General features: G+C 54.9%; 1 protein-coding gene across 1 annotated transcript; it reads right to left on the bottom strand.

The window, feature by feature from the left end:
- Positions 1–2,409: 2,409 nt before the first annotated feature.
- Positions 2,410–12,701, bottom strand: LOC137906543 (general transcription factor 3C polypeptide 1). Its single transcript, XM_068750827.1, has 39 exons — positions 12,481–12,701; positions 11,972–12,178; positions 11,677–11,853; positions 11,462–11,605; positions 11,268–11,364; positions 11,062–11,185; positions 10,801–10,980; positions 10,525–10,640; positions 10,341–10,393; positions 9,929–10,257; positions 9,779–9,841; positions 9,446–9,558; positions 9,245–9,360; positions 9,009–9,162; positions 8,824–8,927; positions 8,660–8,757; positions 8,213–8,494; positions 7,972–8,117; positions 7,802–7,899; positions 7,627–7,723; positions 7,360–7,543; positions 7,180–7,276; positions 6,971–7,103; positions 6,788–6,875; positions 6,530–6,591; positions 6,348–6,456; positions 6,116–6,258; positions 5,905–6,047; positions 5,743–5,827; positions 5,562–5,674; positions 5,426–5,485; positions 5,030–5,296; positions 4,494–4,946; positions 4,269–4,414; positions 3,859–3,966; positions 3,518–3,783; positions 3,072–3,436; positions 2,806–2,992; positions 2,410–2,708 (listed from the first exon to the last, which is right to left on the bottom strand). The coding sequence occupies exons 1-39, from the start codon at positions 12,699–12,701 to the stop codon at positions 2,502–2,504; spliced, it is 6,135 nt and encodes a 2,044-aa protein (XP_068606928.1). The 3' UTR covers positions 2,410–2,501.
- Positions 12,702–14,828: the final 2,127 nt, after the last annotated feature.

Genomic DNA, 14,828 nt, shown 5'->3' with positions numbered 1-14,828 from the left:
GTACAGAACCACGCCCACGGTGAGGAGCACGGCAGCGGCTATCACTATGGCGGCGGCGATGTAGCCGGTGTGGTCGCCAGGAGTAGCTGGGGGGGAGGAGGGTTTCTTTTTTATACCAACAACAGCCCGGACGTTGTGACGCCGCTACGTTTAACACGCACCTTGGACTTTCACGCTGAACGCCACAGAGACACGCCCCACGGCGTTGCTGACCGAGCAGACGTAGCGGCCTTCGTTCGCAGGCTTGATGGACGGCAGGATGAAAGTGCTCTGGTTGGAGGGGTCCAGCCCGCGTGACGGGACCGTCCAGGAGTACGAGGGGCGGGGGTTCCCCGCAGCCGAGCAGTTCAGCTGGAGCCGGTTCCCCTCCGGGATGACAACGGGATCCGGGAGCGCCGGCACCTCCAGCCGAGGTCCGTCTGCGTTGAGGGAGGAAGAGAGGAACGTGGTGACTTCCATGAGAGAGGTTCCGTTTCTGTCCGTCTGTCTGTCCGTCAGCTCAAAAAGATCTCGATGAAAGCTTCGGGGAATGTTGGGAACGGTACCGGGAATACATTTTGGTTCGGATGATCCCGAGGAGATCCTGGATCACGTTGTTCCTCAATATCTCGGTCGCTTATTGATCGATGTTTATTCATAACAATGATGGGATCAACTTTAAACGCGTCTTCCCGACTCACAGTGCACGGCGGCAGTGATGTTCTCAGAGACCACCACTAGAGGGCGCTGCGGTCCAGCTCCCAGGTCGAGCGCGGCCTCGCATCGGTACCGGTCCCCGTCGTGCTCCCCGCTGGGCGTGAAGGGCAGCTCGAAGCTCGCCGTCGCCGGCTTCTTACCGGCGCCGTCCGCGGGCCGCAGCCGCGCCAGCGACACGTGACCTCTGTAGAAGGTCACCGCGAGGTTCCCGAGCGGCGCCACGTCCCGCACCGAGCACCGCAGCGTGTACCGGCGGCCCTCCAGCAGAGCCCCGCTGTGATTGGACAGGCTGATGGACACGGCTTCCGGAGGCTCTGTGGAATAAAGAGATGAAATTAAAAACCAAGCAGCCGATCAATAATCGATCATCGTGATCCCCGTACGGTAGACGGTGACCGGCAGGACGCTGCAGCACTGGCGGCCGTCCGTCACGTGGTTATAGAAGCAGATGGGGGACGCGTCCCACTCGGTCATCCTGTCCACCGTCCAGGCGATGGTCGTCCCGGTCGTCCTGCTGTCCCCCAGGGGCGTCTCCAGGTTATAGAGGCCGCCCACGCAGTCCCGCCGGCACACGGAGCAGGAGGCGGAGGCCGGATCCCCGTGGCGCACGGCCAGCGTGGACGGCGTGAACGTGGGCTTGTCCGGACAGTCCTCGTCTGCAACACAGACGGACAGACAGACAGACAGACGGGCGCTGTGAGACAGAGTCCCAGGAGCGGCCGGAAAGCGTCTCGTTAATGATTACAGGTGAATGTTGACGTTACCGCAGACCGCGCCGGCGAGCCGCGGCGCGTGGAGGTGGATCCACGGCACGAGCAGGAGGACGAGGGGATAAAGCATCGCGTCCGGTCCGGTAATCCCGGCCCGGTGACGGTAACGGGAAGCCTGTAGCCCGGCGGCGGAGCGTCCACGCGCTTCTGGGTTTCCACTGGACGCTGCGTGCGCGCTGCGTTCGCGCTGCGGGAGTCTGAGTCTCTTTCCACGCGCTGAAACTTGTAAATGAAAGTGGCGAAGAGAGATCCGGGGAAGTCCGGCTTTCTGAGCAGCAGGTGAGAGTTCACACCCTCCTCCCACTGAGGAAACGGACGGGATCCCCACGCGCGTCACACCACGTGACCGTGTCGATTGTCCGCGCGCGCGCGCGCACACACACACGCCTTTTAGGTATAACTGGATGAACTCTAGTAGACTTCCTTTCCCCTCTTCAAGCAGGAAAAGTCTCGCATCCCGGGGTCAGGCTGTCTCTGCTCCCTCCCCTCATTCCAGGAATACCAGGAAAACTATTTATTCCTGCTCGGTGATGTTTATTCCTGCTCGGTGATGAGGCCACTCTTCACCTCCGGCAGAAACAGAAGGCGAGTTCAGATAAAAATCAGGGACAGATGACCAAAAAAAAGGGATGTGAAACTTCCGAGATAAAAGTTTCCACCTCTTCAGCGGGAAATGAAACGTGGAAGTAAAGATGAGCTGAAGTTTCCAGAGAAACGTTCCCGTGACGATTCCTCGCAGGATCCCGTCCCGTCTCCGGGATGTGCTCCGATCCTGCGGGCTATAAAACAACCGAAAGTCAGAGCGCCGTCCCGTTTCCTGTCTGCCGGGGCCGGGGGCCGGGGGGCGTCGTCCAGGAAACTGTTCTGCTCGATTACGATCTCAACGCGATCGCGAGTAGAGCAGCGGTCAAACCCACGAAACGAAGACGAGACGGGGACGTTGCGTATTTTTATTCACAGTTTAAAGTTAGTTAGCACAGAAAGAAGAGAACGTAGACAAAAAGGGGCATGAAGGCGTGGGGGGGGGGGCAGTTGTTACGGGAGGCAGTTGTTCCAGTGGCGCTCGTTGGGCAGCACCCGGCTGAGCCGCAGGACGCAGCTGAGGGTGGGCTCGAAGAAGACCGAGTCCGGTTCCTGCAGCTCCACGTCGGTCTCCCCGTGAGGCCGGCGGCGGGAGAACAGGGACGGCTTCGGCGCCCTGACCAGGGACCTCTTCATCAAGCAGCCGATGTCTTCCAGAGCCTGCGGGGGGGCGGGGCACAGCGGGGGGGGGGGGTCATCCTTGTGTGTTTTGGATTCACCGGGCGTCTCTAAAGGAGCTCAATGAAACGCTGCTGACCTGGACCAGCTCCAGCAGCGCCGTCGGCTGCAGCACGCCCTCGTAGTGCTCTGTGAGGCTCTGCAGCGTGAGGCCGGGGCGGGACATGACGTGGTAGAGGACCGCCTCCAGCATGCCCTTCGCCACCGGCCGGTTCAAACCGCCGTCCACCATCCGCCACGGGCGGCTGATGAAGCTCACGCTTTCCCTGAGTGGGTAAAGGAGACGCAGGAAGATGAGGCTGGGGGGGCGGGGGTCTGCGAGATGCCCGGCGAGGATGTACTTACCCATCGTCGTCAGCAGATGGCGATGGTGGGGAGCGTCCCTTTTCCTCCCCTTCCACATTCACCAATCGGTCTCCCCCTCCCTCCTCTTTCTGCGTCTCCTCCGGCGTGTCACCCGGGGACCCCCCCTGACCGGCGGATTTTTTCGCGGGCGGCTCCTCCTCCTCCTCCTCCTCCTCCTCCTCCTCCGCGACTCGCTTGCGTGTGGCGGGGGCGCCGTGCCAGTTCTGAAAGCCGTCGGGTTTGAGGCGCGACTGGGACAGCGGTTTGGACCTCACAGTGAGGAGCCACGGGTCGGCGTGCCGCATCAGAACCCAGCGGAGGCCCAAACCCCCGACTCGCAGCACCCGACCGTCCTCCTCTAAGTCCTTCAGCCAAAAGTGGGGGGGGGCAGATTTAGCTTGCATTCCTGCTAGCCGCTAGCTTGGGTGTAACGTTCTGCACGCTACCTGCATGTACTGCTGCAGGCTCCTGCTGCGCCCGGCCCGCGGCTCCTGCAGGTCACGGTGCGTCTCGTACAGGTCGCGCATGTCCAGGCCTCTCTCACCAGCGGCATCGACGCTCCGCACGATCTCAGCGCAGGCCTCCGTGTCCTGAGGAGTGAAGCCGCTGGGCGGGGAGGAGGAGGAGGAGGAAGAGGAGGAGCGGGTGGAGGCGGTCAGGCTGGAGGGCAGCAGGGAGGGGCCACATTTGGTCAAGTCCAATGTCGGAAAGTCTAGAAATGAAACGGGTGAATGAATCTTCCGTGTCCGTCCGTGTCCGTCCGTGTCTCCCGCGTGCGGACGCTTACCCTCCCCGCTCAGACGCCCCCGCTCCGCCGGCGTGCTTCGCAGTTTCAGCCTCATGAGACACGACTCCACCACGATGCTGTCGCCCGTGTTCAGGTCCCGGCGTTTGACTGGAGACAGGACAGGAAGTTTACTAAACTAAAACCGGGCTGCAACTAAACGTTTCTTTTCATTACAGATCGATCAATCTCAATATTCGTATATAAAAACAACAACATTCATCTGCCTAAAGCGCGTTTTTAATTCCCACGTTTAGGGAGCTAAACATCATTTATCTGCCGTTCATTCATCTTCTTACAATCCTAATAATGTGACTACTTGTTTTATATCAACGTTATTCTCGTCCTCCAATCAGAAACATTCTGCACGTTCAATAATCAGAAGACGACAGGAAGTGTGAAAATGCGGCGACCTATCCCAGGAGAGCAGTACCCCCGCATCATCAGGTAGTTGGTGTGCGACGCTTGATGCGCCTTCACTTCCAGCTTCTTCCTCGCCTCCCCCTCCCCCTCCTCGCCGTCGTCCTCGTCTTTGTCTTCGTCTTCCAGCACCGCCATTCTGCAAACCAGAGTTGAGACGGGGAGGCGATGCCGGCGAACGCTCGGGGCCGATATTCACAGCCGACCGTCCGCCTGACCTCTTCACCGCGTCGTTGTCCACCAGGCTGCTGTCCACCACCACGATCTGCTTCGGGATGGAAATGTGCACGCTCAGCAGTCCCAGAGACATCAGGCTGAGGGACACGGCGCAGGCTCCGCCCGGGGCGTCCAGCGTGAAGGGCAGCATGTCTGTCTGCTCCGAGCCGGCCGGACCGTCCTCTTCCTCTCCGGCGCCATCGTTCGCCTTCGTCTGCGTGACATCCGGTTCATTCCCCCGTCCGCCGTCGTCGTCCCCGGCTCCGCTGCCTCTCCTTGTCCGTCCTGACCCCGCCCCCCTTTCCGCCGCGCCCTCCCCGGTCTCCGACCTGACCTCCGTTTCCAGGCAGAACTCCGTGACGGGTCTGTCGCCCCCCGTCCCGGTGTTCATCAGGTTCCTCATGAAGCGGAAGGCATCGGTGCAAAGCGAGTGAGGAAAACGGGACGAAAAACATCTGTCGGGGGGGAAAAGACTCGGTTACAAACCGAGGAAGGATGACAAGAAGAACCATCAGGTGCGTCCCGGAGGCGTGTGCACCTGTAGTAGGTCTGGGACAGCTGGTAGGACATGGGCAGGATGGGCAGCGCCCGGTTCTTCTTGGGGCCGGACGGCTGATTGACCCGACGGCGGTTGACCAGACCTCGCTTCCTGCACTGCAGGAACACTTTGCACAGCAGCTCCTGGTCGTACTTGCTGTACAGCTGGAACGTCTGAAAGGACGTGGAGGACTTCAACTGGCTGTTGTTCAGGGCCAGCGTGCTCTGGATCAGGTTGTGCAGCACGATGCTGTGGATGTCGTCGGTGCTGTGATGGACACGCACACACGCGCACGCACACACACGCACACACGCACACACCCACACACGCACATTTACCGGCTCCCGTAACAAACAGCGGGGGATGAGGAAGGACCGATTCTAGCGGGCTCCCCACCTGCTGAGGGCGTCTCTGCACGACAGCCGCCTCCCGCACTGAATGGCCGACACCTTAAACCTGCGAGGCACACCTACGTTACAAATCACGCGTCGCACAGCGCGCCCCAGAGGCGGCCGATCGAAGCCTCTCTCACCGTGCGAACAGCTGACGTTTGGTGCCGGGTAAGGTGGCGTCGCACGGGGTGAGGGCGGAGCCGAACTTCTGTCTGAGCAGCCTCACGTAGGTGGAAAACCCCCGACCACAATCCTGAAACAACACGGAGGGGACATTCAACCGGCGCCTCCCAGCCAGGCGGGACACAAACGGGACGCCACCTTTGGGTCGTCGGGACGGGCGGGCTTCTCCTCCTCCAGCGCCGCCATCAGAGCTTCGTCCTGGTAAACCTCGGCCAGACAGATCCTGCGAAGCACAGACCCGGTGAAGGGAACCGCCGGCGCCTCTTTGAGGCCGCGCCCGCCGCCTCCCTGCAGACTCACCTGCAGTTCAGGAGCGTCTGGGGGTTCTTGAGGATGTACCGCGTGCGGCGCCCGACGGCGACCGACGTCTTGTCCATGGACTTCTCAGACTCTGAATGGAGCAGGTCTCTCACCAGACAGTAAGGGACGAACGGCCTCTTCACCTGCGACACAACGACGGCCTAAAAGGGGAGCCTTAAGGGTCGCGGCGTGCGAGGGCGGCTGTGCACACCTTGCTGTTGAGCAGGTGGGAGGCGGCGCTGCACAGCATCATCAGCGCGTCCTCCTGCATGGACCAGTACACCCTCTGCCGGGTCATCATCTTCAGCGCTTTGTGGTCCGCTTCGTCGTGGGCGGGCGTCCGTTTCTTCGGCTCTTTAAACACAAACGGACAAAACGTGAACGCGGGAGCTAACGCTAACGCTAGCGGCCGGCACGTCCGGGACCAGGTGGGCTGGCGGCACCTTTCTTCTTCCTGCGACAGGGCTTGACGACCTCCTTCTTGCTCCTCTTCCTCCTCTGGCCCTTTCCTCCAACCACCTGCTGGTTCCTGGAGGCGGGCTCTATGCTCGTCTGTGTGAAGGAAGGCAAAGCTGCACTCGAAGAAAGTCTAAAGGAATAACGACAGCACAGCTAACGCTCCCACCTCAATCTTTTCTAGAGCCAGCATCTGCTTGGTGGTGACGTAACGAGGGGCAGCCGTTCCTCCTGTGGAACCGACGCAGAACACGGGAAGGGTTCCCGGTTCAGAGGGGAGAGCGGAAGGAAAAGTCCGACGAGCAGCAAAGAGAATAAATCTGTTCCGATTCTGACCCGGATGTTACGAGCAGCTCAAACCGCGCCTGCTGCAGGGCTGGCGTTTGACGATGACGCGGTAAAACGAATGTCCCGTAAACAGACTCACCGGCTTTGAGAGCGATCCTGAGAGCGCTTCTGCTCAGCAAGCTCTTCAGTCGGACTCTGTTCTCCTTCGCCGTTAAATCGCTTTGGGGCTGAAAGAGCAAGAACACGATGGTTCCTTTTCACCTGTGGACAACGCCAACGTTCAGACCGATGTAGCCGTCCTGCTCGCGTCCTGCGCTCGCACCGTTTTGCAGGACAGGAGGTGACTGGTCCAAAACCAGTTCCGTTTGAGGTGAGCAAAGAACTCGGAGTCCAGACCTGCCGCTCCTTTGCCGTCCCCTGGGATGGCGCCGTCGTCACACACTTCCCGGCTGCCCCTGCGTGTGGGCGGGGACGTTGTTCTGTGAGTTTAATCTCAAGTTTGGACATTTCGAACGCAGAACAGAGACTTACTTCAACATGAACGCCAGGCCGATGAAGACGTTGCGTTCGCGGACGAAGGACGGATTGGCGTCGTCCTCCGTGGCGTTTCTCTTATTGCGGATGATCCCTAGAAAGAGACGCGAACGAAGACATGAAATCAGAACCCCCCCCCACCCGACGGCGTGAGCGATCCTGTCCTCGAGGGCGTACCCAGCGGCGTGTTGAGGCAGACGCACATCAGGTCGAACCAGTAGTTCTCGACGTCCTCGGCGGAGCTGAACGTGTAGCGGCGCCGGTCGAAGGGCTTGTCGGGCGACTCCGTGACCAGCCAGTAGTGAGCCTCGGCGCTGGTGGTGTCAACGATGGTGGCGCTGCGCTTCAGGTACACCAGCAGCTGGAGGAGGGCAGACGTGGAGCCTCGAATGATCCAGCTCAGCTGATCGATGGATCAGCCAATCACGGCTTGCGTCTGCGCACCTGGTCTTTCTCCTTGAAGCGCTCCGCGGGCCCGTACCGCAGCAGACCCATGTACACCAGCTTCTGCAGGTTCTCGTGGAACGAGAAGATGTACTTCCTAATAAAAAAACAAACCGGAAGAGTCGTTGAGCTCAAAGGCGGGACAGACGGAGCGCCGCGGGGGACAGGAAGTCACCTCTTGTACAGCAGCTGCCTCCTCATGGCGGCGGGCAGCCCCCGGATGGGGAGGTGCTGCTTGACGGGGTCGTTGAGGTACTCCTCCAGCCGCTCCACCTGTCCAGTTGGGCCACAGAGTTTGCTGCGGTTCCCGCGAGCGCCGCCGCAGAGATGAAACGGCGTGCTCACCTTGTAATTGATCTGCGTGATCTGGATGAAGACGGAGAGAGGAAGGCAGAGGAGCAGGTCGCCGACCATCGCCCAGCCGCTGCCGAACTCCTCGTGCGTCCGGACGGGAGGGATGAACCGCTTCCACGACACTTCGTCGACGTACACTGGAGATCAGAGGTCGTCTGAAGGTCGACTCGGAAGGCGGCGCTTCATTTGCGGCACCTTTCAACGACGGCTAAATCTAAAAACACGATCTCACCTTTCATGTTAGCCCCGCGTAGACCCGGCTCTGACCCCTCCTTCTGGTTCCCCTCTTCATCACCCGATGACGCCATGTCCAAGTTACACGGAGTAGAATCGGCGCTTTGCCGGTTGGCGGGATGGCGGCCGGGCGGGCCGTCTGGCGTTTGACTGGTGGAGGCGGAGTCGGCAGAGTTGTGCTGGTGCGAGTGGCCGTATATCAGGTACCAGAGGTAGGTGTGGGTAACACGCAGGCGGGGCATCTTGGGCTGGAAGCCGAGCGTCTTCCCCAATCCCCGAACTACGACGAGGAGGGAGGAGGAGTCACCGAGGAAACGACAGGGAGTGAGGGAGGAGTCGCCGAGGAAACGACGAGCATCGATTTGTTCTGAAGCTACAAAACGAGCAGCTAAACAGGCCCAGCGCTAACGAGAGCTAGCCGCCCTCCGTCTGTTCGGAACCGAACCTGGTTCTGGCTTGAAGTCCTCCTTCAGGGCTCGCCGCTCCACGCCGGCCAGGCTCTTCAAGCCTTCTTCTCTGGCTTTCTCTTCAGCCTGCTGCTGGCTGGGAGACAGAAGCGGAGGATAAACATCCCAGCTGAGACGGCGCTATTCCTTTCGTTTTACCCACCATGCAGCGGTGTACGAGTTGGCGATCTTTGAGCGGATCTGCTCGATGGCTCGCTGCACGATGTCGTCTTTGGGCTGAACGGAGGGATGAACGATCAACTCAACCTACGGACGGGAGGACATGAGACGCGTCTCGGCGGGGAGGGGGGGGAGGAGTCATTGCGTCGCAGGCCGTCGGGCACGGACCTTCTTGTGGATCCCGTCCTGGATGACGGTGGTGCTGTACAACCTCAGGAGGCCTTCCCTCGACAGCTTCTGGACCAGACGCAAGATGGTCTTCTTGCAGCACTTGCTGACGAAGCCTCCCTGCTTCTCTTCGTCGTTGATCATCTTCTGCAGCCTGGAGAGAGACGGCACGTTGGCGGTTTGGCCTCGCCGTCACCGAGGGATGACGTGAAGTGAAATTGGGCCAGAACACTGACGGGAAAAGGCCCTCGATGACTTTCGTGCTGTTGACGGCGTCGACGATCAGGTTCTTCCTCCTCAGCAGGCGGTACGTCTCGCTCGTCCTCTCTCTGCCATTTTTACACGCCGCTTCCTGGTGGAGGCGGCGTGAACGGTTACTAACAAACAACCCAAACACAAGAGTAAATCCGACACGTCCAACCGACCGACCGACCGACCTGGACATCTTTGACTTCCACTATTCTGCTCAGAGTCGGCGCCTCATTCTGAAGCGAAGGAGTGGCCGAACTCGAGGAGTCTTTCTTCTCCTCTTCCTCAAGTACGGCTTGTTCTGAAAGAAAAGACAATCTTACATAAATATAAAAAGGACACATTCTGGAGTAACAATGGGAATTAATGGCCGTGAAGCAGACTTCAAATAAAACTGGTTGATTGAACGAAAGGGTTCGAGGTTGTAACAGAAGAAGGGTCAGTTCTGCTGCTTGAATCTGACGTCCTCGGCCCCCGCGTGACCAGGAAGTGGTTCGCTCTGCACGCCGTGAACACATTACCCGCTCCGGGAGGAGAGGCTGAAACTGGAGTCGCTGTGGATTCGCTGCAGGGTGAAGTCTCAGCTGAAACCAGACCACAGAACCATTATGGATCCGGTTCTTTAATGATCGCCGGCGAAGATGAGGAGAGCGTCCGCAAACAGAGCTTACGTTCGACTGGAGAGGTTTGTGCCGCGGGGATCTTCATCCGCTTTCTTTTCGCGGGTCTCTTCCTCGCCGCCGTTTTCCTCTTGGCTCCTGATTTCTTCGCGGCGTCCGCCTCTACATCAGAAGACGCCTGCTGAGCCTCCCCTTCCTTCTCTTCTCCGTCTGCGTTCGGAGTCTTCTTCTCCCCTGCAGAAGTCGCGGCGTCTCGTTCCGCTGACTCTGCAGCAGATGGCGCTAGCGCGTCAGACGGATTGCTCGCCGTGGAGGCCAGGAATTTGTTCCTCTCCTGCTCCTTCGCGAACCGCCGCAGCCGATCGCTGACACCCACGAATCTGTCCAGAAGAGCGACAGCGACGACATTCGATGTGATGCGACAGTGAGAAGCTGAAAATCGCCATGGTTTCATGATACGCACTTATGGCTGATATATTTGGTGGTCCTCTGGCGACCCTCGTCCTCCATGAATCCCTGCAAGGAGAAAGATGGAAGCCTTTTACCCAGAACCAGAACATAGGCAATAAAATGATTGTTCTCTGCAGAGAGCAGATTCATTTTAATCTAAATAAATAAATGTATTGAATGGGAACACGTTTTCTTACCTTAACTGCACCGAACCGCTCCAGCTGCCGGCAGATCATACGAGATTCCAGCTTCCCAACATTCATCCTCATCCCGATGGCGCTCTGAGAGATACCCTTCGTGCCACAAGAGAAAACTGTAGGAAGACAAAAACACAGTAGTGAGGTTGCTATGACAACTGGAAACTCGCATTAATCACTTCAGCCTTTTTTTTTTTTTTTTTAAGGGACAACAAATAAAAAAAACAAAGGTCAAAATGAGGGTCAATCAGACACGAGGAAAGCGCTCAGACCCACTGTGGTTATAAGCCTGAGACAGGACATCACGCTCCATGAGTCGACCCTCTGAGGGGGGGGCCCTCATCTTGGCTTCGGGGTCGTCATCTTCCTCTTCGTCGTCATCGTCATCGTCATCGGTCAAGCTCTTCTTAGAATAAGGCTTTAACAGTTTCAAACAGCGCACAAGCACTTTATTCCCTGGAGAACAAACACCTTTCATCATCATCATCATCATCATCATCACATCCTTATTATATCTCATTTCTAACACTATGGAACCTTTTCTGTTGAGGCAAGGCCCGGCGCTGGGATCCAAGTCCGCCAGAGGGTACTGCAAGTACTCCACCAATTTAGCAGATCGCATGTATACAAGAGTACGCCTTAAAGTCTTCTCGCTCACATTCTGAGTAGAAAAAACAGAAAATAAGTTATTCCACACTCTTTAGAGATGAGAATACACGAGGTAGCAAACCGATGATACTCACAATGTGTTGTCTGAGAGCCGCCAAAGTGACGAACTGACCGGGCGCCTGCTGCAGGAGGTTGGACACACACTCCATCAGTATTTCATACTTGGATCTCCTGAAACAGAAGAAGATGAGGAGACACTTCTGGTAAAGGGAGGAGGGGGGGGGGCAGAAAAAGGATGTTAAGAATCTTGATCTTCCGTCAAACAAACCTGTTTATGTGGAAGCGTTTGAGCAGAAGAAGAATGGAGCTCTGCTGCTGGCCCGTCTTCAGTCGTGTGCAGTAAGACTGCATGGTGATCAGCCCGTGCCTGATAAGAGACTTCCTCATGTAGAACAACTTCCGAGCATCGATCCTGTTGAAACCCGACACCGGCTGTTACGCGGCGGACATTCAACCTGCAGCTTGGAACAGAACGTCGCCTACTTGAAAGCGCCTCCGTGCAAATCTTTCTGTAGCTCTCCTTGCCATCGACCTCGGCCCACTCGCTCCAACACGCAGTAGGAGTCGTCGTTGAGTATCAAGTCAGGATCGCTCTCACAGCCAATCAACGTCCTGAACCGCAGCTTCTGAGACGCCACAACGACAAGCCTTCGACCGTATCTGTTGGAAAAAAGTTGGAAATAAGGCTTAGAACATACACAATATGTTTAAAGCAAATGGCAACCATGCCTGGTAAGTAAAACAGAAGAATCAGATAACATATTCCAATCACACAAACCTTTGCAACGCCTCCTGCAGGTTGACTATCGGGGCGAGAGACTTGGAGCGGACATCCTTGGTGACGTCTCTCCTCTGTTTGAAGGTTGCACACGAGCCCTGAATCCCATCGTGATTCTCTATAATATGGACCGGGTAGACGTCTTTCCATGAGTCAGGAGAACTCTGTGTGTTTAGGATGCCTGCCTCGAGGTCAACATCTTCATACCTGAAAGAAAAAAGAAAAATCAATGTTTGCATGAACTCACAAACTCCAAGGCATCGTTAAAAACTTCAATATGCAAAGAAACAAGTAACATACAAATGATTATCCAATAAGCAAACTAGTTTTAAATTACGGACATTAGAAGCTATTTTTTTGCAACCACAGACAGGAAATAGACACGTAACGTGCAACAACGGAAGGCATTCTGGACTTCTCTTTTAGTTTGGAACACGTCATCAAACTAAAAAGCAGGTCCAGGTTTCCCCCTGTTGATGATACCGGACCGAACAGAACCGCGTACTCGCCTGTCGAACAGAACTATGTCGCCCCTCTCCTGTGGGAGTTGGTAGAACTTCAGGTCGGCGTTGCTGATAAGCGACTTCCAGATGAGCTCTTTCGTGCAGCCGTCGAGCTTGAGGGGAAACTTCGGCTTTCTGTCTTCCAGTCTTATCCATAGGGAGGGAATGGTTGTTCCGTCCAGCCCCTCCAAAGCCACTTCATCCACAACGATACTGAGGGGATCCATCGGAGGCTGCGCCGTCAGCTAGCTAACATGCTAGCTTAACGACAGCTACCTATATCTATGCGCTTTCGCTCAGGGTTATTAAATTATGCGAGCGTCGAGGACAGGTTGTTCCCTTTATTTTGGGATGTTTTAAGTCCAGCAACTGTTTAAATAGATCAAAAATGTTGAGGAAACCTTTTTCTACAAAAAGCCTCGGTCTCTGTTGACGTTTTGCGACTAACACTTCCGATGCGTGCTGCCCCCTACCGTCCAGGAGTACAGTGAAAAAACACATCCCACAATCCATTCCTCAGAATGTTGCTGCCCCCTACCGTTCAGGAGTACAGTGAAAAAACCTCCCACAATCCCTTCCTCAGAATTTTGCTCTTATTTTCAGAATTCTATCATTTTTATTCCGATTTCATTCAGATTCTTGCTTTACTGAATTAAAGCCAGGACTCGCTTCCTGTCTTCTCTGTGCTCTTCCAATCTTCTGTACTATTGTAGTCTGTTTATGCATCTTTAAATCAGTTTTGATATGCATTCCCGCGTCCACTTATTTCAATCTTTCCCTTGACTTTGGTATCTTCAAACTTTCCTTTAGTCTGGATTCGTTTTAACTTGCATCTTGTTGGAAAGACAAAAAGTGTATTTTACACATAATTACTGAATATAAACTGGAACACAAACACAAGTTTACATAGATATTTGGCTTAAACCAAACTGAACAAGTACTTATGTATAAATTAGAATTATCCAAATCCCAATTAAGTTCAAGTGAATGTTCAGGTAGTTGACAGTATTCAGGCATTTTAATGAAAGCTGCAAAACAATAAGAAGGCAACTGGACAAGAGACAAAGTATTTACTCAACATCTTTATTATGAAGTACCTTTTTAAAAGAAATGTACAAGTGGAACCAGCAGTGACATCTCGGCGTTTACCTTTGAAAAACAGAAACACCGTGGAAACATGTGCTGCAGGTCTGAAGACACGTATGAAATGATAATGTACATATTTACAGCAGAAGTGATCGAGCACGGCTGGGTTCGATTGGAGGTAAAAACGGACAACAGAAGCACGGGTTGGTTTATCAAAAGATAAAATGATGAAGGCACTGTGTTTCACACAAACTGACGACACGACAGATGCGGTTTGTTTGTTTTGTTCCGCTGAATTGTAATCATAAAAAATAAAATATCATTCAAATAAAACAGATTAGATATATCGGGCGGGGGAGCAAAACAAAATTCAACTCATGAGGACAACATTCCTTATAAAGAACATGCTTGGCGATTATTAAAATTACTTCTTTTTATAAACAAATACATATCTAAAATGTCCATTTCATACAGAACGCATGGCGGGTTGAAGGAAGGACAACGTTTCCCTTGCTGTGCAGAAATTCAATGACGAATTGAATTCGCCATTCCTGCCAGACGTAGGATCCGTGTTCGACGGACACATTCAATAAACGGGAGCGTCGTTAACGCTGATGGTTTGACATCAATACAGGAGACCTGGTGACGGGCTCGCTGGGGGGGGGTTCCTTTCAGGACACGCACGCATTCTAAAAAGTCAGATTCCATTCGGCTCCCACAGCCGGTGTGTGAGCCGTGCTTCACCCGCACGCCGCTTCGTCGAAGCCTCGGGGCCCTCATCGCAGTTCGGCTCCGATGCGAGTCGATTGATTCGTTTGTTGAAAATATGTCTTAGTCTGCGAGTTAAATATGAAGCTGCAGCAGGAGCGCTTCTGTTAGCATAAAGACAAGGGTCTGAAGACAAAACATTATATAAGTTACAAAATAAAGACATTTTGATTTGATCTTCCTTTGATTGGTTTTTTTTAGGATTTATGCCCAAATAGTCGTCATGATTTGGAAATCAAGCCATTTTGAAGCTTTTTATCTGGCGTGACAATAAAATCTCTTCAAACTGGTCTGACGTTTCAAATTAATATGAGAGGTTTATGGATCGGCCGATCAATCCAGAATACAATTGAGAAATTATGGCCAATAACTGATACTAGAAACAATCAGTGGATTCAGCCCAAGTTTGTTTAATTATTACAAAGCCTTTATGCTAAGAGCAGGTTTGGGATTAGCGGGAAAAGATGATGCGCATGGGCTGGCACCCCAACGGTGCGTTT

Source organism: Brachionichthys hirsutus, chromosome 17, assembly GCF_040956055.1.
Source record: "Brachionichthys hirsutus isolate HB-005 chromosome 17, CSIRO-AGI_Bhir_v1, whole genome shotgun sequence".
NCBI lineage: Eukaryota > Metazoa > Chordata > Actinopteri > Lophiiformes > Brachionichthyidae > Brachionichthys > Brachionichthys hirsutus.
This window is presented reverse-complemented; position numbering and strand designations above follow the sequence as displayed.